The sequence below is a fragment of the Achroia grisella genome, unplaced genomic scaffold (assembly GCF_030625045.1).
Source record: "Achroia grisella isolate CSIRO2021 unplaced genomic scaffold, CSIRO_AGI_Agris_v1 utg976, whole genome shotgun sequence".
Lineage (NCBI taxonomy): Eukaryota > Metazoa > Arthropoda > Insecta > Lepidoptera > Pyralidae > Achroia > Achroia grisella.
Window position 1 is genome coordinate 771,072 of NW_026713078.1, and position 21,794 is coordinate 792,865.

A 21,794-nucleotide genomic window follows, 5' to 3' on the forward strand; every position below is an offset into this window, starting at 1 on the left:
TGATATTAGTAAGCATAAGGATTGTCTTACTAGTTCGCAGCTGCATTTTTTCTTGTGGTTTATAACGAAATGATGGACCCACGCACCTGCATCTGTTTATGCTGGTGGAATACCAGTGGAGGATAATAAGATGAACATGAGGTCAGGTTAGTTAGGTCATCGTTTTAAATTCGTCACGAATTTATTACGATGGTTTCCAGGAGAACAACGTGGAGGTAACCTGAGATGGTTCTCCACATGGGGGTTGCCCACATTACTAATAATCCCCTTCCCCTCGCAGCCTCATTGTAATAATATATGTTCCCATCTAAATCTAATTGTTTTCATGATTTAGACCAACACAGTCCATCGATCCGTTACAGTAAGTTTATGGGTCTAATTTTAAGTGATTAGATAACATTTGTGCAGAATATAAAAGTCAATTCAAAGTTATTTATTTATTTACAATGTTTAAATATATTGGTTTAAGATTATACGCTATATCTGTAATCCAACAGAAGATATACGAGTAAAAAATACTGGGACTGTAAATTCACATGCCACATTTCGCTAAATCTGTTTGTCATCCGAAGCTCACCACGGAGGTATTTTTTTTTGTACGTGATAATGAAATGATACACCCGCCTGCGGTTACCACGGTTTACGCTGGCGGGGCACCAGTGGAAGGTGATAATTTGAGCATGAGGTCAGGGCAGTTAGCCCATCGTGACAAATTCACCTGTAATTTATCAGGATGGTTTCCAGGGGGAACCACGTGGAGATCAACCTGACATAGTACATTGATAGCAATGGGATCAAGCAATCCCATTACTAGCAATCCCCTCCCCCCCCCCCCCCCAGAGGTATTAGTGTCCGGAGGTGGCATACAGAGGTTATTCCCTACATGCCTAGATGAAAGGTCCCTTCGAAGGGAACCATACCGGTGGTCTTGGAGAATGCATATGCGATCCCATGGCTACGGCGATATGTTCGAGGAGGAATAGTCGTCAGGTTTTTGGCCAGTACGAATCCGGCAGTCCCCATTTGGTTCCTAAGGCGATGGGCCTCTATGAAGATTTCCTTGAAGTAAAAAAAGGGTTAACGTCGCGCCTTCTCTCGGATACATGTTTGGGTTGTTCGTTGTTACCTTCACTGGAGAGTCAGTCGGAGTTATAAGTTGACTCACAAAGTTATTTATTGTGTCCTCACATTTGAACTCACGACTTTTGCATATAATTTTGGGTAGTATAGATAGGGCGTAAAAATTGTTAATTGTCATGTACATATAGTATATATTTTTAGTATCGGCGCTCATAGCTTCTAACATATAGGTCTCAGCTAGGGACTACTGACTATGTAGTAAATAGATAATGCAAAACTATATGTAATGAAAGCTATATATTAAGGACAAATAAATGAGTACAACTATACTCTGTTTTTTAATAGCTAAGACCAAATTGACAGGTGTAACTGTCAAATTTTTAAACAATGTTACAACCTGTAGCGGCGTAACGTTTTACCTGCAATATCGATTTGTTAATCGTATATTTTTTAATTTTCGCATATTAGTTTCAAAACAGTAAAGCGTTATACGAATTTTCCACAACTTTTATCAAAATTTACGTACGTAGTAGTGTTTTCAATACTTTTCTTCTAATATTTGTAAATACCACTTCCAATATATTTTTTTATATGGTTACTCTGATCTTAGCTTTAAACTAATCAAAGGTAATTACGATGCATGAAATGGTTATACGGAGTCTGGACACAATCGATTAACTCGAAATTACAATTTGTTGTGATCATAGATTGAGAGTTCGAATTAAATAAACAAAACAAATTAATAAGAGCATGGACTATATGTCAGTGGAAATAAAAAAATACAAAATACTAAGTCCAGTATAGCATCACAATAATAATAATTACTAATCTCACGTACTAATAATATAATAAATCATACCATACTTGATAATTGAATTAATAAAATTTATTGATAATATATAATTAAATAATATATTATAGCGAAATGTATGATAATATGTGAGGTGTCGCTACTTATTTGTCCGTTGTAATATCATAGGAGTGAGTGAGTGTATAAGTGAAATATTTGTAATAAAGTCAATAATGTTGACAAATATTTATATAAAGTTTATTTCATATACAAATGGATGAGTGTTGAGTGTTGACTGAGAACACTGTTGACTATTTATAGAATATTAAGATACAAAAGTAAGTAAACACAGCTTTAAAATTAAATAATACCACAGATAAGATAATGTTACATATATTACTAGCTACTACTACTAGCCCGTACATGTATTATATATATAAACTTCTTCCTCTAGAATCACTCTATCTATTAAAAAAAATCTCTACAAAATCTGTTGCGTATTTTTAAACATTTAAGCATACACAGGGACGGACAGACAGCGACAGCGACTTTGTTTTATACTATGTAATAATAATGATAATACTAAACAATGGCGTGAATTTAGCGGTCGAGGCTCGTTGTAAAAATATGGGATACCCGCATCCCTTATAAAACTGTAATAGAGCGATTCCCTAGCGCAGAAGTTACGGCTTAGACAAAATTTTTTTTTAAAAAACTTTTTTTTACCTAACCCGTGGCATTTTGTCGACATGCTACCCTGTACTTATGTCACTCATAGGTACTAAATGTAATTATCAACGTATTTGTTATAAAATAAATAAAGCGTAATAATTAATTAATTGCATATAAATTTATCTTGATCTAATCTATAACACACTTTTACTTAGTGGTAATGTCATGCCGAAAATTAGTGTTGAATCATAGGGCAAAAATTGATATCGAGCTATTGCTTATCTTTTTATGGATGAGTATGGTATGGTGTGCACGGCTGTCATGGTATACGGTGTCGGAACACCAGTGGAAAATAATAAGCTGATCATTTCAGGTCAGTTTGCCACTCGTGGCGAACTCACCAGGAATTAAACACGCTAGTTTCCAGTGGTGACCACGTGGAGGTTAGCTTGACATGATACATTGTTAATAACGGGACCACTATTCCCCACACTGCTGTAGGAAACCCAATTGGTAACACTCATTCGGAACATATACTCATTACACGATGAAAGAAGAAGAGACTTGCCTGTTGCTCTTTTAAATAAATGTTGTTTTCAGTATATAAACATTAATAAGGATGCGACAAACAACACAAATCGCTATCTTAATGATGACTCCAATGAAAGACTTAAATAAATATTTATTGTAATATACATTAAGTACGAAGGGACGCGTATATATTCAATAAGTTTCGAATATAAATAGGTTTTTTTATAACCAAGGCAGTTACTGTGGTTGGCGTATCCAAACAAACAAACTCTTTAGATTAATATTATAGTAAGTATAGATAATAAAACTGAAAGGCTTGTCTGTTTGACTATTAGTCATACGTTAAGAAATAGAAATAACTTTCAAAACTTCCATCTTTTTCATAAGTTTATTATTTATTAACTAGCTATTAATTGCGACTTTATCTGTTTATTTTGAGGCAAAATATAGCCTATATCTGCTTTGTGATACACATGTATATAATTTCGCTAATATCCAATGATAGCGGGCTCGATTCCTAGCACGGTACAAACTTTTGTATTCATTAGTATGATTGTTTGTATCGGTCTGGGTATTTTCTATGTGTAATATGCATATATTTACGAAAAAAATCTATTTTTTGTATCGGTTATCTAGTACCCACAACACAAGCTTTAGCTAGCTTAACTTGGGTCTAAATGGCGCTGTGTGAATTATCCTGAGATTATTATTGTCTGTTTGGTATAGTAAAAATACCAGTATATAGTAAAAATAATAAATTCTACATTTATATACGTATTTTTCTGTCTCGAAAGGGGTCCAATGTGCCGGGGATTCGCTAGTCGAGGATAGCTCATAGAACCTTTATAATTACGAACGTTATAAGTAAAACATTTCGTTTAAAACTGATAAGATTTTTTATCAGTCTTAAACTTTGCTGATATGTAATTAGTATTAAAGTAAAATAAATAAATCAAAATATATACGTTAAAAAAAACTGTGAAACAATTAAAAGGGAAAAAAAACTCGTATGCTTCACTGAAAATCGCAAACCCATCAATTTTATGTCCTTACCGACACCTTACGTATGTATATAATACACCTATATGGTAAATAGAAACCATGAAGTAGATAGAAGTAATTCTAAAAAGAGGCGATAAGTCTAGTATTATTCTTATCATGAGTATTTATTTGTCGTAAAGTGTGATTACACTTCTGTATTTGCTTACTTAGCAAGCGAAGAAAACGTTTTGTGTGTATATCAACGAACGGACTTTCTATACAATTATTTTTTTGAGTTGAGTAATCTTTTATTTGTGTAAAAATAATTAATTCTTCATAACAGTGGTGTACAGTCAACAATTCTATTCACGTAAGAGTTACATTGCTATAAATTAATTTTCTTATCCTATATCATCATTACATAGTATAAAACAAGTCGCTGTCGCTGTCTATCCCTATGAATGTTTAAATCTTTAAAAGTACACAACGGATTTTGAAGCGGTTTTTTTAATAGATAGAGTGATTCAAGAGGAAGGTTTATATATATAGAAGCCGGGGCGAGTAGCTAGGATAAATATTAAATTCAAAATTAAATTAAAAGATCGATTTAATATTTTTTTTATATATATGATACTAAGGGAGTCCAAGTCGCTCATTTTATTTGTGACACAATTGCTGACAATTTTCATTTGAAATATATTAGAATCTAGATTTTGTCATCACGAAAAGGTCGGCCTCAATAATTTAAATTATTTTCAATTTATCTTGATTGAATAACCACATTACTGATTTTATTGCAATTTCTATGAGACCAAACTGAAAGTGAAAAAGTCCAAATCTAGTTATCATTAAAGAATGCAATAACAAACATAAAGAAACAACTGAATTGAGGAAGCTATCCCTATTTTTAAAGTCTGTTACAAATTGGGCAATGTATTTAACCATCGTAATTAATTTCTTTTTACAAAATTATATGAAATCATCTTCTAGGCAAGCGTTATCTATATGAATAAAAAATGAATTACGAAAATCGGGCTGTTCCGGTTTAAATTATGTGTAGTAGATGATTGATATTTGCCACGGCATCATTCCATTTTTTTTCTGTTCACTCTGATGCTGTTGGCCGCAGCCGGCCTTTACAGCTTCACCGGACGATAGGGGGCGAGTGCAGATGGCACTCTAAACCCGCGGAAGGACATATGGAGCGGCTGACGGCCAACTCCCGCCTGACGGATTCGACTTTATTCTGAGGCCACCGCTAGGAGTTTGAACCATGGGTCAGGCCGTCGTAATTTCGATCCCCATTTGAATTGGACTGGTGATCGATCGGAGGAGGGCCCATTCCATATTCATGCTTAAAAATGATTTACTTGTGGTAGAGGAGTGCCATTGTCGGTGTTTATAGGATGACGATGGAACGGTGGGTGCACCGCTCCATCGTTATGCAAAGGACATTCACTACCACCGTCGTTATTATTCTTGGTAGTCAGAACCGTCATTACGGTGGTGTCATAAAGATTGTGTTGTTTAGATGGTTTTGTTCAAATAAACCATTCACCTACGATTTGACAAAAATGCAACAGCATGCAGGCTGGTGGTCGCTACATTCTTCCTAATTTACTAGCGGTCCCGGCAAACTTTGTTTTGCCATATAAATTGCAGTACTAACTATTAAAAAATAGGGGTTGGTGGTAGAAGGGTGAAAACTTAGGGTTGAGTGTATTTTTAAATGCCACATTATAAAACAAAAAAAGTTTTTCTTTAAAAATAAAAAAAAAATGTCAGGGGTGGACAACGCTTATCACTTAGGGGTATGAGGAGTTAAGATAACTAAATAAAAGCAAATTAAAAAAAGAATTACCTATATAATTTATTGTCATCTATGGGTTCCTATAATATAGATGAATATCTTTCCCAAATGGTGATAAAGAGCCTGTACTATTAATAAATGAATTAATTATAATAATGTATCATCATCATCATCATCATCATCGCAGCCCGGAAGACGTCCACTGCTAGACATAGGCCTCCCCCAAAGATCTCCACGACGATCGGTCCTGCACTGTAAGACGTGTGCAGTGTGTACAATGCGAAGTGTACAGTGCGCTGCACTGTAATAATAATGTATATATGAGGATAACTAATCTACAATAATAATATTTAAATTGATAGATGTCTGTTGCATATCACAAATGATTAAATGTGCGGAACAAAAATTGTTGATTTGAAATATACCCAATCTACCACATTTATGCAATAAAATTTCACTTGATTTTGCTAACTAACGTTATGACACGAGATTGTTATATACATACATATGAGATTTTTCTTATTGATTTCCTGATAACTGAAAAATATGTAAGCATTGCGGTCGTATTGATTGCTGCATGCATTCTTATGTAAAGTGTATGTAGTATGATGTAGTCTAGTGTATGTAGTAGTCATGTGCAGACATGAGGCGGCGTGGTTGACCGAGTCACTTGGCTCCCTGAAATATGGTTTAGAAATGGTTTAGTGAATGAACCCTGCTTGTAGGGACTTGTCTGCTCTAATTACCGATTCTGATTTATTTAGTTACTCAACCGTTGTGAATTGTATAATTTGACTTTAAATTCGTGCTGTTTGTTAATTTGTATTCGCGCATATTTTAACTTGAAAATGTAATGGTGAACAGCATTCATTTATAAGAGCAATCTTGCTCGATCTTCTTGTCACGAGTCTGCTTACCGAATAAGTAGTAGAATATAAAAATAAAATTATAAAAATAGCAGAAATACATAAATTTAAGTTTACTGTTCGGAAACTTGTTACAGAAACGGAATGACTTCGGACGAGATGCATTTGTCAAAAACCTGCAATGATTTTGACTTTAATGATAGTGTCCCACTACAACAGCACACAGCCAGAGTCGGTCAGACTTTAACGAGTTCGGTAGAAATAAGTTATTACAATTTATATGATGGGTAAGTAGATAACATTTGCATTTTGAACAGAAAACCTGACGCCGTGTGGGTTATATGACGAAACAGTATAGACTGACTTTAACTAATCGATTAATTTACTGTCTACATTCAGGAATAGCAACTCATTTCCTTCTAGGTATAAATAGAGTGAATTAAATGAATGGCTGCAAAGAAGTGTAACATAAGAGCGATCAGTATCTCGATGTATGTCATAATAAAACCACTATCTTTGTGAACTCCTTTAATTGCAACAATTTACAGATTATATACACAAAATATTATGTTATTATATTTTATTATGTTATATTAACACATCAAGTGTTATGGATATAATGAGTGCAATTTGCATCCTCATCATCTGACATTTACGCGCTTCTACTCGCACTGAGGTTATATATATAATCGGGGAATGGTAAACAAGCTGTTACATATTAAAAAAAAACAAATATAGAACAAAAACATTTACATTAAATAAATGCACATTGCAAATAAACAATGAAAGAACTTTTTAGTCAGATGCAGGTACTCTCGAGAATGCAGGTTGTTATTAATTGTTGTTATTAATTTAGACGAAATCTGTTTTGTTACAGCGACACACTAAGTGATGTTGACAAGAGGGGAGTTCCTTCTTCGAACATACCAGAAAACCCAACAATTAATAACTTGGACACATTAGTAGAGGACATCTATGTCAGACATACAGCTTTTAAAGCCAAAGACTTTGAGTTGTATTACAAAGTCTTTGATAACATAATTTCCAGTATTCATAAAAATATGAAGGCTGTTGACCCATATTTTGAACGCTATTCGAGTACAGTAAGAGTTTTATCTTATGATTTTATTGATGTAAATAATCCGCATACAATTTCTACAAGTGTCTCTTATGTTCAATAATTTTTATTATTCATAAAAGTGTAACAAAAATTTGTATCAGTTATTAAGCGCTTTAAGACGCTTTTATGTAGGGAGTATCAGAAAGTTTGTTTTGTCGTGGGAAGGTAACGAATATGATTTGCATTGTTGAATTTCGATGTGTGAAATCATAAAAATATTTTTAAACAGATCCAGGCGACGGGAAGTCATTCTGATAGAGTACGTATCAATAAACCTGATGAATTTGATATGGATGTAATTATTAAACTCCCATTTAACAAAAACGAGGATCCGTTAGACCCCAGTAATAGTGATATAATACTAGAGCCTTCATGTAATGGATTCGTCCAAATCAAAATGGGAAGACAATGCCAACGTATACTCGAGTTAGATGAGTGCAATAAAACAATTATTAAGTGGACGGATGCGGATCATTATATACTTCAAAACAAATTTAAAGACTGGTTCAAAGGCGTTTTACACAAGGCTTTGAATAAATTTAACAATCATGGCAATTATAAATACGTTACGATTGATGGCATCCAATATATCATACGTACTTCAGAGTCCGGTCCTGCTATAACTCTGAAAATAAGTAACGATAATAAATTCAAACTGGACGTTGATTTAGTACCAGCTTTACAATTTCCCGAGGAGCGTTGGCCAATTAACAGTGATTATCGAGACATACCTGCTGGATGTTCCGTGCAGATTGGGTGGATGGTCGTGCCGAAGCCAAGCAAATGTGGCAACATCTCCCGCTCTTGGCGTTTGGCCCTATGCAACCAGGAGAAGAAATTGATTTACAACACTTGTAACTTGAGGAAGACTCTACAACTAGTAAGGTTTCGGAGTAATTGCTTGATAGATTTAAATGTTTTTACGTTTTACGAAGTTTATTTATCTGTCAAAACTACTGTCTGTTGCTACTGTTACAAAGTACATTAGCGCGTAACGTTAGGTACTTATGTATTTTCATAATAGTACCCATAAGCAGAATTCACCTAGCATCAAATGGTGGCAGAAACAAAAACTGCCCTTGTTTTATTCACTTAAGTTATAAGATAAAATAGTGTGTACACATTATATAAACGATATATTTGCTATGAGAACATTATTTAAGAGCTCCTGAAATTAAGTATATATTTTAAAACAGAGTTTACGTCATTAATAGTGTACGAAACTAATATACGTCTCTTACATAACCAATAACAAAATTGTTCATTTTCAGCTAAAAAAACTGCGGGATGCTCAAAAAATGAATGAGGTAATAATGAGTTATTATATAAAGACATTATTCTTTTGGGAGATTGTGCAACAAAAATCGAATGAAACGTTTTGGGATCAGCCTGTATCTAAACTCTTCATAATAATGGTGAAGAAGTTCCAGCAAGCATTAGCAAATGGGAATATTCCATATTTCTGGAACGAGAACCATAATCTTATAGATAGCGTTGCGCCTAACGTGCTGACGGATTACGCTAACAGGTTGAGTGAACTCCTCATCATACTGGACAATCCCACTGACTACAAAATTGTCGCCAAATATCTATTAACTAATGACGAATATGACAAGTACAAGTCTATATTATTGGACTACCATGAAACAATTTTGTTTAATAAATATGGAGAGTTAATAAATTGAATGAGATTGTGTGTGCAGCTGCACACAGCTATTTATATAACTGATGAATGAATAGTATTCTATTCAGTAATATTATTTCCTTTGTATTTATTTAAAATATAATACTTTGATTACGTTCGCTGTATTTTATTTAAACTACATGAACTCGAAAAAGTTTCATTTATGTAATTGAATAAAGAAAATACTAGGGCACCGCATTGGTAACGCACAGGTGGGATTATATTAATAATAATAATATTTATTTGTTAGTGTTTCTCACTGTGATCTATTTATAATGCATTTAAAATCAATAAAAGTAATAATAAATGATAGACCGTGTTGACAGAAAGAAAAGAAGTTTTTATTTTATTTTTAATTACAATTATATGGCTTTTATACAAAAAAGAGGTTTCATGTGCTAACATATTGCCGAGGGCAAAATAAGAATAATGCAAGAACTTTAGAATTATTAAAATACAACAATATCCTTAATACTAATAACATTTTATTCTCGGTAGGTAGAATTACAATTTTTGATACTGCTCTAACATGTATCTTTTTGTCCTGAGTCATTATTTCTACCGTACGAACTTTTAAATCTGGCCCTGTAAAAACCTTTGTGATTTTACCTAAAGGCCAGTGAAGTGGTGAAGTATTTGGCACAATTAAAAGTACTACCATTCCTTCATATATGTTAGAAGTGATAGATTGCCATTTGTAACGTTTCTGTAAATTTAACAAATAATCTTTAGACCAGGCCTTCCAGAAATGCTGCCGTATTTGCTCACAACAACGCCAAAACTTTAATCGATTGTTAGGAATCGAAACTAAATCAGGTTGTGGAAAACTATTTAATGCACAACCGACAAGAAAATGACCAGGTGTTTTTAACCCATCCCAGATGGATCAGTTGACAACAAAGTTAAAGGCCTAGAATTAAGAATACCTTCAATTTCTGTAAATAGTTGTTCAAATGTAAAAATTCTATTATTGATGATTCTTTTGAAGTGAAATTTTGCTGACTTTACAGATCCTTCCCATAAACCCCCGTGGTTGGGACTGTATTCAGGTATAAAATGAAATTGGATACCTTTAGAAAAGGAATAATTACTTATAGTTTCAATAAAATTATTTTTAGAAAAAGGTTTGTAAAATTCGGAGAGTTTACTTTGTGCTCCTTTAAAGGTTTTTGCATTGTCACAATATATATCAGATGGCAAACCTCTTCTAGCTATAAAGCGTTTTAAAGCTGCTAGAAAAGCGTCAGTAGTCATGTCACTTACGACTTCAAGATGGACTGCCTTTGTAACGAAACAGACAAATACGGCGACATAACCTTTGGATATTTGACTTCGTCTTATAGTTGATTGTCTTACGTCAAAAGGCCCACAATAGTCAATGTCTACCTTTTCAAAAACTCTTGCTGGTGTAACTCTACTTGAAGGTAATGAACCCATTAGTTGTTTGGAGCTTTCAGATTTTAATCTACAGCAGATTACACAATTATGAATTATACTTTTTATTAATTTAACAGCATTCACAATAAAATATTTTTGTTGAATGCTGCTAAAAGTAAGTTTTAAACCACTATGCATTAAAGATAAATGTTCATTTCTTATAACTAAAGTTGTAAAATGACATTTGGGCAAAATAATAGGAAATTTAGTTGAAAATGGAATATTTGCATTTTGCAATCTGCCTCCAACCCTTAAAATATTGTTTGCATCTATGAATGGATGCAGAGATTTCAAATTAGAAGTAATTTGTTTGTTACTTTGGATGGCCTTTATTTCATTGTAAAAGTAATAGCTTTGTATGTTTTTAATAATGAAATTCATTGAATTGTTGAGCTCTTTAACACATAGGATACCATTAAATGACATAGATTTTTTACAATAGTTTATGAACCTCAGCACGTAGGCTACAATTCGTTGTAATTTATATAGTTTGGATATGTTTGTAAAAATAGGTAATAAACTATTTTCAGTATATGTGAGATTAACATTTACATTGTTTTGATACATATTTAAAGGGATTTCTATGCAGCTTAGATAAAAATTATAATCACAATATTTATTTCTTAAATATTCTGGTCCATGCCACCAATCTATATTATTAAGTTTAGTAGGATCACAACCTCTACTTAAAATATCACTAGGATTAAGATTCGTAGGAGTATAATGCCATAACATACCATCTGAAAGTTTCGTTATCTCTTTAATTCTGTTTGCTACATATGCAGGTAAAGTACTAACATTTGTATTTATCCAACTTAATACAATCTGAGAGTCGCAAAATAAGTGAATGTCGCGTATATTAGAAAATAAAGAACATATTCTACTCATAAGTTTGCATAAAAGTACAGCTCCATTTAATTCTCGTTTTGGCACTGTGAGATTCGATTTAATAGGTGAGATACGTGACTTTGAACAGAGTAAATATACTTCATCATCATTCTTAACATATATACAAGCTCCAAAAGCATCTAATGACGCATCACAATAACCGATAAGCTGCACATTTTTTGAACAAGTAATGTCTACATATCTCTGTATATTAATAGTAGACATATTAATTATACTATCACGAAAACCAAGCCATGTTTTACACAAATCTGAAGGCAAAGCTATGTCCCAATCAAGATTGCTGCGCCATATTCGTTGTAAAATTAATTTAGCTCGTACTGTAATAGGACCAGCAAAGCCCATTGGATCGTAAAATTTACTAATATCACTTAAGACATTACGTTTCGTTAAACATCTGTCATTTTTTTCCAGACTACTATTTATTTTAAAAATGTCATTTTTTGCATCATAAAGTAAACCTAAAGTTTTAATAATTAATTTATCCTGATCTAAAACACGTTCATCAAAAGCGTATTTATTCTTAGGAATATCACTAAGCAAACTAATGTCATTAGTGCACCATTTATGTAATTCGAAACTTCCTAGGCTAAGCAACTCATTAAGTTCACGAATTAGTGTAGTAGTCTCTATATAAGTATTTTGTCCCGTTATTATGTCATCAACATATGATGATCGTAAGACGGCTTTACTTGCCAATGTATATTCATCTTTATGTCTATTAGCAAGCTCAACTAAACATCTAGTAGCCAAGTACGCCGAACTAGTGAGACCATAAGTAACTGTCTGAAGTTGAATGCATTGCAAAGGTTCAGTAGTAGTATTACGCCAAAGAATATTTTGCAATGGTCTATGTTCTGGATGTATGTTAATTTGTCGATACATATGTCTAATGTCGCACATAACAACATATTTATATGACGGCGCCGGCGCATCTACTCCCTCTACGGCTAGCTGTCAATGTCAAGTGACAACCGAACGAGAGTGACAGATCGTGGTTGCTCTAGCGGAACGTACATAGTGTAGAGCGGCATCCGTCGATAGAATAGAAGACGCGCGATAACAAGACGGCGGGTGCAGCGATAGACTTACGTTACGAATCGCTAACGTTCGGATAGCCAGAAGTGTGTGATTTAGCTCTGTCATTAAACTGTATTATTAAATTGTTACTCTGGACATGGACCTGTGTTGTTAACTGGACAATTGTGATTGAAGTGAATATACAATAGTGTGATTGAAAAATTAACAGTTATTTAATTACGCACGACCCGACCCACTTCCGCCCACAAGATGAATCCTTCTGATAAAGGCCCCTCCGATCCTTTATATATGTACGAAACAATATAATAATATTAAACAGTTGCTCTTGAACAACAGGACCGTTACATTGGACGTCATTAAGACTGTGAGAAGAACCCTTTTTCGTTTCCTATATTTAATGCTAGAAAATATTAGGGATCCTTACTAAAACATTTTTTTACACCTTGAGGTATGTTACATACCTCAAGGTGTAAAAAAATGTTAGAAAATATCTTTCGTCGCGTGCGATGCGGAAACTATTGGTGACAGAACAAAAGTATGTTCTACAATATTAAAGAACATATCAATAACTACAAAAAACTTCACGAATGTCCAACTATTATTGCCACAATAAACACTTTTTACATTTGAAAAGTTGATAGAAATACCGACCAAAATTACACTATGTCATTCATACTTCTGTTTAAATCCTTATCTAAATAAATCATATTGTTTTCAAAACTGTTGCATTTATGTATATTACTTTTTGAATTGTTCAAATCGACTACTCCATTCAATAGATATTACGGATATAATAAGTTATAGAAATATAAAAAATAAATGTTATTAATACCTATTTATTAATCCTTATCCAATTAAATTATTTTGTATTCAGAATTGTTTCAATACCTACAGATTACTTTTTGAATTTTTCATATCGTATGTGTATATATATTCCATTCATTGGATCAAACAATTTTCAGTGTCAGAAATGCTCATGACGAAGTTGAAAATTATTTAACACGGCTGTACATCTGAACAGCGTGGAGCGTTGTTAGAGCTTCCTATACATGACAGATACCCTAAAGTACACTGAGTAGATTTCTCAGCGGAAAACATGCAAAACAGTAGAAAATCCACTAAAAACGACACTCACGGTATTTTTTGACCTATGCAGTAGTGATGGATTTGCTACAACACTACTCAATGCTAACAATACATTTTGTAGAAGAAAACGTGGGCAACATGTAGAGTATTCGTCCTTCCCAGTCGGAATATTTATATCACAGGATACAGCTTCATTGTGTAGGTACGTGGCCCAACATCCTTTCAGATTTTAAAAACAGTTGATGGAATTGTTAAAGAAACTTACAAAGCCGCTTGCCAAGATAGAGATTTGCTAGAAGATCAGATAAAAATGTAAAAATATCCACCCGTACGAAGCCAGGACGGGCCGCTAGTTACTAATAGTATTTGACAATGTACAATTTTAAAATTGATTATGAACTTGTCATGTTATGTTGGCAACACTGGAGCAAACTATACCGAATATTATACTGACTGTATATCTAATCTAATCTCTAGAGCGCCTATATTGTTTTTGTATATTATTAGTATATTATTATTAGTCTTTAATTACTTTTACTACATTAATATAATTGTAATAATCAGTCTGTTTTATCGATGTGTTCATTAGGTTTTGCTTGAGTGTAGTGCAGTGAACAATTTATAAAAGGAAGGAATTCTTTACAAGTTCAGATCATAATAGCAGAAGGTAGGTAATATTTTTGTAATGATTGAAATTTGTTTCGAGTTGCGCTAACATCAAATTTACCAGAAATTGACCACTATGCATTATTGGAGGAACCATAGATTTCGAGCACTCATAGTACAAAGGATGCAGCATGCGGATGTAGTTATCACTGGGAACAAGCAATGCCCTTTGCCGGTTCCAGGTTATGAAATAATTTGTATATTAGAATAAGTTCAGACAACTGCTAAACGAATATTTTTCAACATTAATACCTGTTCAGTAAATTGCCCCTAGCCTTCTCGTTTTCGCGGGTTCTTTTCCCGCACAAAATAAATATATGCAAGTATATTAAAAAAACATTTTAAGAAGCTCTACTTAGGTCCAAAATGTGCTTACAGCTTGTGTTATGTGTTCTAGATAAGTGATATAAATACATAGATAACTTTTTTTTGTAAATACATACATAATATACATATAGAACACCTATATAAAAATATTGTCATGGCAAATACCACATGAAACATATTCTATCGACTTTGTACAAAGTACACCAATATTTGTTGAATGTTTGCTATTTAAAATTAGTTTAAAAGCAAGTATCTTTTCAGTAGAGAATGAATAATAACGGTGATCGAAACCGTAATCGTGAACGTGAGGATGATGGGTTATGGTGGAAGATACCCCTTGGTATAGGAGCCGCTGCAGCTGTTATAGGTGGTATAGTGGCCGCCGTTGTTTCGAGTAGTAATGATTCTGCACCCGACACTGGACAATCTATGCAATATCGAAGGAGGTCAAGACGACCGAGCACACCAGACTCAAGTCCCGACAGAAGTTCCAATATTTCTTATAATTTCGGAGCTCTAGAGATCTCTGATGAGCGCATGTAAGTATATAATATTAACTGTTATCCGCCTCTTCGCTATGCTTTTTTTGAGATAGTAGATAGTCGAGGGCAGTTAGTCCACCCTCCTGCTGTTCTGTTATAATCTTTATCAGTAAAATAATACAATATGAGATCAACGACGACGACAATAGACAATTTGGAAAAGAGTTAGTGATTACACTAATAAAAGCTTACGTAACAATAACAAACTGATTTTACCTAAATGTCGTTTAACTAAAGTTAGTAATTTGTTTTCTTGCGTAAGGTTTTACAACAAAATACCAGTCTCTGAAAATCTGCCTGAAAAAAGATTTAAATGTCATATAAAAAACTTCATTTGTAAGAAAGCTTACCATAAAATTGAAGAGTTCGTTAACGATAATAATGTTTTCATAGAAAAAATTAAATTCAAAAGAGCAACACACAAGTTTCGTGCTCATTCTTCTAGTGATGAATCTGCATTCCGAATGAGTGGTAGAATCAAAATACATATTACTATTTAAAAGTGCTTGTAATGAGTTTATTTAAATAAAGATTATTTCTATTCCTATTAATTTGTATGTAGTGGTAGTTACATACATACATAATATAAAACGAAGTTGTTTCCGCTGTCTGTTCGCTCAGATATTTTAAACTACGCAACGGATTTTAATGCAGTTTTTAGCAATAGATAGAGTGATTCAAGATGAAGGTTTATAAATGTAGATGTACACCCGTGTGAAGCCAATATTAAAAAGAGTCCATATTTCCCTCAGCTACGGAAACACGCGTTTTCGCTGGTCACATATCGCACAATGGGTGGCCGGTTTTAGCAAATTCTTTTTTGTTGTTTGTTATATGGTCGTTAATCGTCGTTTTCTTTAATGTTTGCCTACTATGTACGATATGCAGAGTAAATATTCATAGTTATGTAATTTAATAAGATCTCAGTAATCTTATAACTAAATAACGTTACAGTATTCCACAAGGCATAAGGAGTGGACCAGTAATTAATAATTTGGACTCATTATTGGCTGACATCTATATGAGATTCATATCGTTAAAGGATGACGCCTTGTACTATAGAGTCTTTCATTCTATAAGTTCTACTATTCGTAGAAATATGGAGGAAGTTGATCCCTATTTCAAGCGGTACTCAAGTACTGTAAGTATTTCATGTCATAATTTTATTGATATCATTGTATTATTATAAGTAAGTTATATTAATATACTGATTATTCAGATATCAGAAGTGAAGTACAACAATAGATTAGTAAAAATCGCACCAAAATTGGTTTATCCGTTGTTGAGCTAGTAAACACAGACTCACAGAATGTTAAACTCTATTTTCCATATTCAGTTTCACATTTGGGTTGGTTGGTTGTACATACAGACAAAAGGATTTAAATCCTAACAATCATAGTTTTTCTCATATATATATATATATATATATATATATATATATCATGTACAAACAGCGAATACATTTTTACATAATAAAACAAACAAATATAAATAGGTTGAGGACTAATGGACAACAAATCTTTGTTGTGCATTTATGTTTTCTATTTTATATAGAACAATATTTTACATAATTCTATCATAGTTTTTTATCTTTTCCGTAACTATTTTTCCTCACTACCGCAATTTCTATTCCATCCAATAAATCCTAGTTCTTTCAAAAATATCCTTTAGTATTTACCAGCTTAACAGTACACAAAGTATTCAATTTTAAACTGAGTGAAGCGTTATTGTAAAATTATAATTTTAGCTTATTAGCAGTAATAATTTTAGCTAGTATTGTATATATATGAAAATGAGTAAAGATAAAAAGATAATAGGTCGGGGAATATAACGAATGTCATACAGTTTAAAGTTTCTTCGTCCAGAGTAAATTCCCATAAAGAGTGGTCTCAAATTATGAATCTGTATCATTTGACAGGTATACATGTAACGTAACAGGTTGTGCCTTTTTGATGTAATTCAAATGGCAAACAAGCTATCGGCCAACCTGTGGTAAGTGGTAAACGTCACCCACATAAACAGAAACACCCACAGAAACTACGTGCATCAGGTTATCAGGTGACACCCGTAATACTAATCACGCGTTCTGTTCCCGACGACTAAGATGTCATGCCTATTATTCTCTAATTTCACTGCATTATTCAGCTAACAAGCAACATGTCGGCTGGACTAGTTAGACAGAGGTATCTATGCAGACCTCGGTGCAAACCATGAGTAGGTTTTCCCAACCAACCCATTCTTTTACTAACAAATCAATTTAAATATTTAACACAAGATCATTTTGTTTTGAACTATTAATATTTATCACACATCCTTCTATATACTCCTTTCGAATATAGGCCCAGATTGCGGGAAGTCATTATGATAATTTACGCATCAGGCTACCTGATCCAGAAGATGAATTTGATATGGATATCGTTATTGATCTCCCGCTTAATATGAGAAAAGATCGCTTAAACCCTAGCAATAGTGATATTGTACTGGAGCCATCGAGTAATGGCTATATTCAACTAAAAATGGGTACTCAATATCAGAATTTACCTAATAGAGACGAGTGGCACGTTAACAAAACAGCTTATGGATGGAGAGACGATGAGTTTTTTTTAAGTCGAGCGAAATTTAGTGACTGGTTCAAAAGTATTACATACAAGGCTTTAAATAAATTGGAAAAATATTATAACTACAGAAGTATTGAGGTAGCGGGAACTAAATACATTATCCGTACCTCTGAGTCAGGACCTGCTATAACTTTGAAAATAAGTGACCCTGTCACTGATTTCAAAATGTCCATTGATATAGTACCTGCATTACGATTTCCTGAGGAGCGTTGGCCAGTTCGTAGTGATTACCGTGACATACCACCGGGGTGTTCGGTTGGGGACTATGGATGGATGGTCGTGCCCAAGCCGGCCAGCAGTGGCGAAAGCTCCCGCTCTTGGCGTTTAGCCCTTCACAACCAGGAGAGGAAACTCTTTTACGGCACTTACAATTTGCGGCAGACTGTGCGTTATGTAAGTTTTTTTATGTAGGTATAATGTAATGACTTTGCTTAACAATAAGAGTCTGTTATAGAACTTCACGATAAATATATTTTGATTGATTTAATTGACTTAAGTCAAAGCTTTTTATACATTTTAGTATTTGCTATGTAAGTTTATGAGAATATTATCGTTTACATTGGGCGTCGTAATGTATTTACTGATGTTCGCGGTGCTGTCCATGTCAAAATCTTTCAAGTGGGCTGCAGGGCTTACAGCTCATGTGCCATTCACACTCTAATAAAATATTAAGTAAATCACAATATAATTTAATCGGATAGTGAAATATTTAATCGATTTCATAGAATAGGTATGCCAGTCAGTCGAGTCATCGCTCAAGTAAGGAATATAAAAATCATTATAATTATACTTCTGCTTATGCAACTTTTTGATTTGACGAAATGAAACAATTTCTTCGTTTTTGACATGACACAGAACGTGTTAAATCGCAATATTTCTTTTGAATTTGACAACATATTGTATATATAATATGTTTTCAAATGTTCAATTCACAATATGTTGCTGCTAGTATCTTCGGAACGTTGCCTAAAGGGACCCCTTTTAATAATATATTTTAGTCAATATATTTTAACCATTTTAATTTTAGGTTCTTAGATATAAATTATTCTTAATTGCATACTTTATAAATTGTAGAATATGATATATATACATAAATATGTTTTTAACGTTATGTTATTAAACATTAGAGAAAACTCAGTACTTGAAATAAAAAAATAAAATAGAATACAAGTAGAATACTACATTATATTATTCAATTAAATACACTACAATTGTATAAAATTAATTGTTTGTTGACAGTTAAAAAAATTACGGGATGCTGAAGGAATGAATGAAATAGCGAGTTATTATATAAAGACATTATTCTTCTGGGAGGTTATACAGCAGAAATCGGATGAAAGATTTTGGAATCAGCCTTTGTCTAAACTATTCATAATAATGGTGAAGAAGTTCCAGCAAGCATTGGCAAACAGAAATATTCCATATTTCTGGAACAAGAACCATAATCTTATCGACGGCGTTGCACCTAACGTGGTGGCAGGTTACGCTAACAAGCTGAAGAAACTTGTCGTCATACTGGACGATCCCACTAGGTACAAAGAGGTCGCCAAATATCTATTGACTATTGACGAATATAACTCCTACGATATATAATATAATAATATCTACTGTAATAGCTAAATAAAGTAACTCTTTAATACAAGGAGGAGTCTCATTTAGTATGTTTCCTACTTAAATTTTCAAAAAAGATAGAATACCAGCGCATCTAAAGCCATATTTCGCACGAGTGCGATTATATTAAAAATACTAAAGTGCCCATTTTTATGCTTCACCTATACGGAGCTACATTTTCTGTAAATAATTAAGTATTTTGAATGTGAGTGAGAGAGAGAAACGTGTGAGTATTGTGTGTGCATCGCCTATACGCAAAACAGGCAGCACTTCAGTGTAGTGTTTGTTACAGGCAGCATTTTCACATGCGATGACATAAAAATGGGCATGTACAAAGTAAAAGTGCAATCATTTAGCTCGATGCGATATTTTGCGATGAGAGCTCATTGGATGTAGTACATACAACTCTTTCCTGAAATTACGCGGAAGCATGCACGGTTAAAGTAAATTAATTCTAGTGTTAATGATAAATCCTTGTCCCAAAAAACAGATAGATAGGCCTTACTTTTGTTTCAAAACTATGGTCTGTTCTATAGTTACTCAATATAATTGCTAGTGACAAATACTTCAACCAACTTCTTTAGGGTCCCGGCATGCAGATAATATAATGAGATAATAAAACGGTAAGACATGAGATGGCATATCTTTCTTATATGTACACACTACAGATGACGGGCATAATGCTAAATTATAATTCAAATTCAAAATATCATTATTCATGTCGGTCTATTACAGACTCTTATGATATGACAAAACTATCATCGTTCATAATGATTTCGAGTTAAGAAGAAAATATTGTAAATGTTTACAATAATACAGATCCATTTTTAAATTCAAATTGGGAGAATAGAGTGACCATCAGCATATGCTATTCCAAAAGCAAATAGTCTAATCAGTGTACGTAACCATTGATAATGTATTTGTAAATTATGTAAAATAATATACAAAAACTTTTAAAAATGTTTGTAATGTACGAAAATATAGTTACCTAAATAAAAAAATTAAGGAATCCAAAGATAAGCTAAAAGCAGTGTGGAATTTTATAAACAAAGAAACTGGTAACAATAAAACCGCCTGTAATGATTTTACTTTAAATTTTAATAATAAATTGGTAACGTCTACGAAAGACATTCTGAAATATATTTCACAATTTCTTTGCCAACATTCCAAATTAAAACTATTAAATTTAAAAAATAGGAAGATCACTGGGGTGTGTCTGTTAAAGTTATTAATACTTGTGTATACATTCTTGCTCCATACTTAGTAACTATTTTTATAAATGTATTCTGACGAAGTTTTTCCAAATTTTATGAAACAGTAAAATAACGCCACTTTTTAAGTCAGGGGATAAAACTAAAATAGGCCCATATCTCTATCCTACCAGTACTAAGTAAAGTGTTTGAAAAAATTGTGCTCAATCAAATGCTTCAACACTTTAAAAGAAATAGACTGCTTCACAGTCCACAAGTCAGACAAATATTTTAGTGAATGTTTGTAAATAACCATGTATGGAGGGAAAAGGGGTTGTTAGTACTGTGGATTGATAATCTTATTGCTAGGAATGTACCATGTCAGGTTGACCGCCACGTGGTTCCCCCTGGAAAATTTCGTGATAAATCTTGTTGAATTTGTCACGATTGGCTAACTGACCTGACCTCATGCTCATCTTATCATCTTCCACTGGTGCTCCGCCAGCGCAATTCATTAGTGCAGGCTGGTGCACCATTCCATGATCATCCATAAAAAAATATCCATGTACATGGTTATGTAGTTGTGTATATGTGTGAACAACAATTCATATATTCGTAAAATGTAAATAAAATAATAGGTAATAAATAAATTACTTATTAAATGTGCCAGTTTCTACTGGCTCTTTTACAACATTATATGTTATGCTTGAATGTTTTCAAAGGTATTAAATAAGTCAAAATCAGTTCTCCATGGTTATAATAGTGATATGCATGTATGTAGCATAAAATTAAATATAATTAATATTTGGACAGTGGAACAAATATTTCACCTGTAC

General features: G+C 33.1%; 2 protein-coding genes across 4 annotated transcripts; both read left to right on the forward strand.

Annotated features, from left to right (window-relative positions):
- The first annotated feature begins 4,280 nt into the window (after window positions 1-4,280).
- Window positions 4,281-9,650, forward strand: LOC131854322 (cyclic GMP-AMP synthase-like receptor). 2 transcript variants are annotated; one of them, XM_059205423.1, is made up of 5 exons: window positions 4,281-4,349; window positions 6,868-7,017; window positions 7,608-7,833; window positions 8,080-8,730; window positions 9,122-9,650. In XM_059205423.1, exons 2-5 carry the CDS (start codon window positions 6,875-6,877, stop codon window positions 9,533-9,535), a joined length of 1,434 nt encoding a protein of 477 aa, XP_059061406.1. In that variant the 5' UTR covers window positions 4,281-4,349; window positions 6,868-6,874; the 3' UTR covers window positions 9,536-9,650. The 2 variants fall into 2 exon arrangements, with proteins under 2 accessions (XP_059061406.1, XP_059061405.1); XM_059205422.1 differs by having other exon boundaries at window positions 4,283-4,424.
- Window positions 9,651-14,542: 4,892 nt separating this feature from the next.
- Window positions 14,543-19,786, forward strand: LOC131854336 (cyclic GMP-AMP synthase-like receptor). 2 transcript variants are annotated; one of them, XM_059205443.1, is made up of 5 exons: window positions 14,543-14,671; window positions 15,259-15,536; window positions 16,494-16,680; window positions 17,879-18,550; window positions 19,397-19,786. In XM_059205443.1, the coding sequence occupies exons 2-5, from the start codon at window positions 15,265-15,267 to the stop codon at window positions 19,748-19,750; spliced, it is 1,485 nt and encodes a 494-aa protein (XP_059061426.1). In that variant the 5' UTR covers window positions 14,543-14,671; window positions 15,259-15,264; the 3' UTR covers window positions 19,751-19,786. The 2 variants fall into 2 exon arrangements, with proteins under 2 accessions (XP_059061426.1, XP_059061427.1); XM_059205444.1 differs by having other exon boundaries at window positions 15,262-15,536.
- The last annotated feature ends 2,008 nt before the right edge of the window (window positions 19,787-21,794 follow it).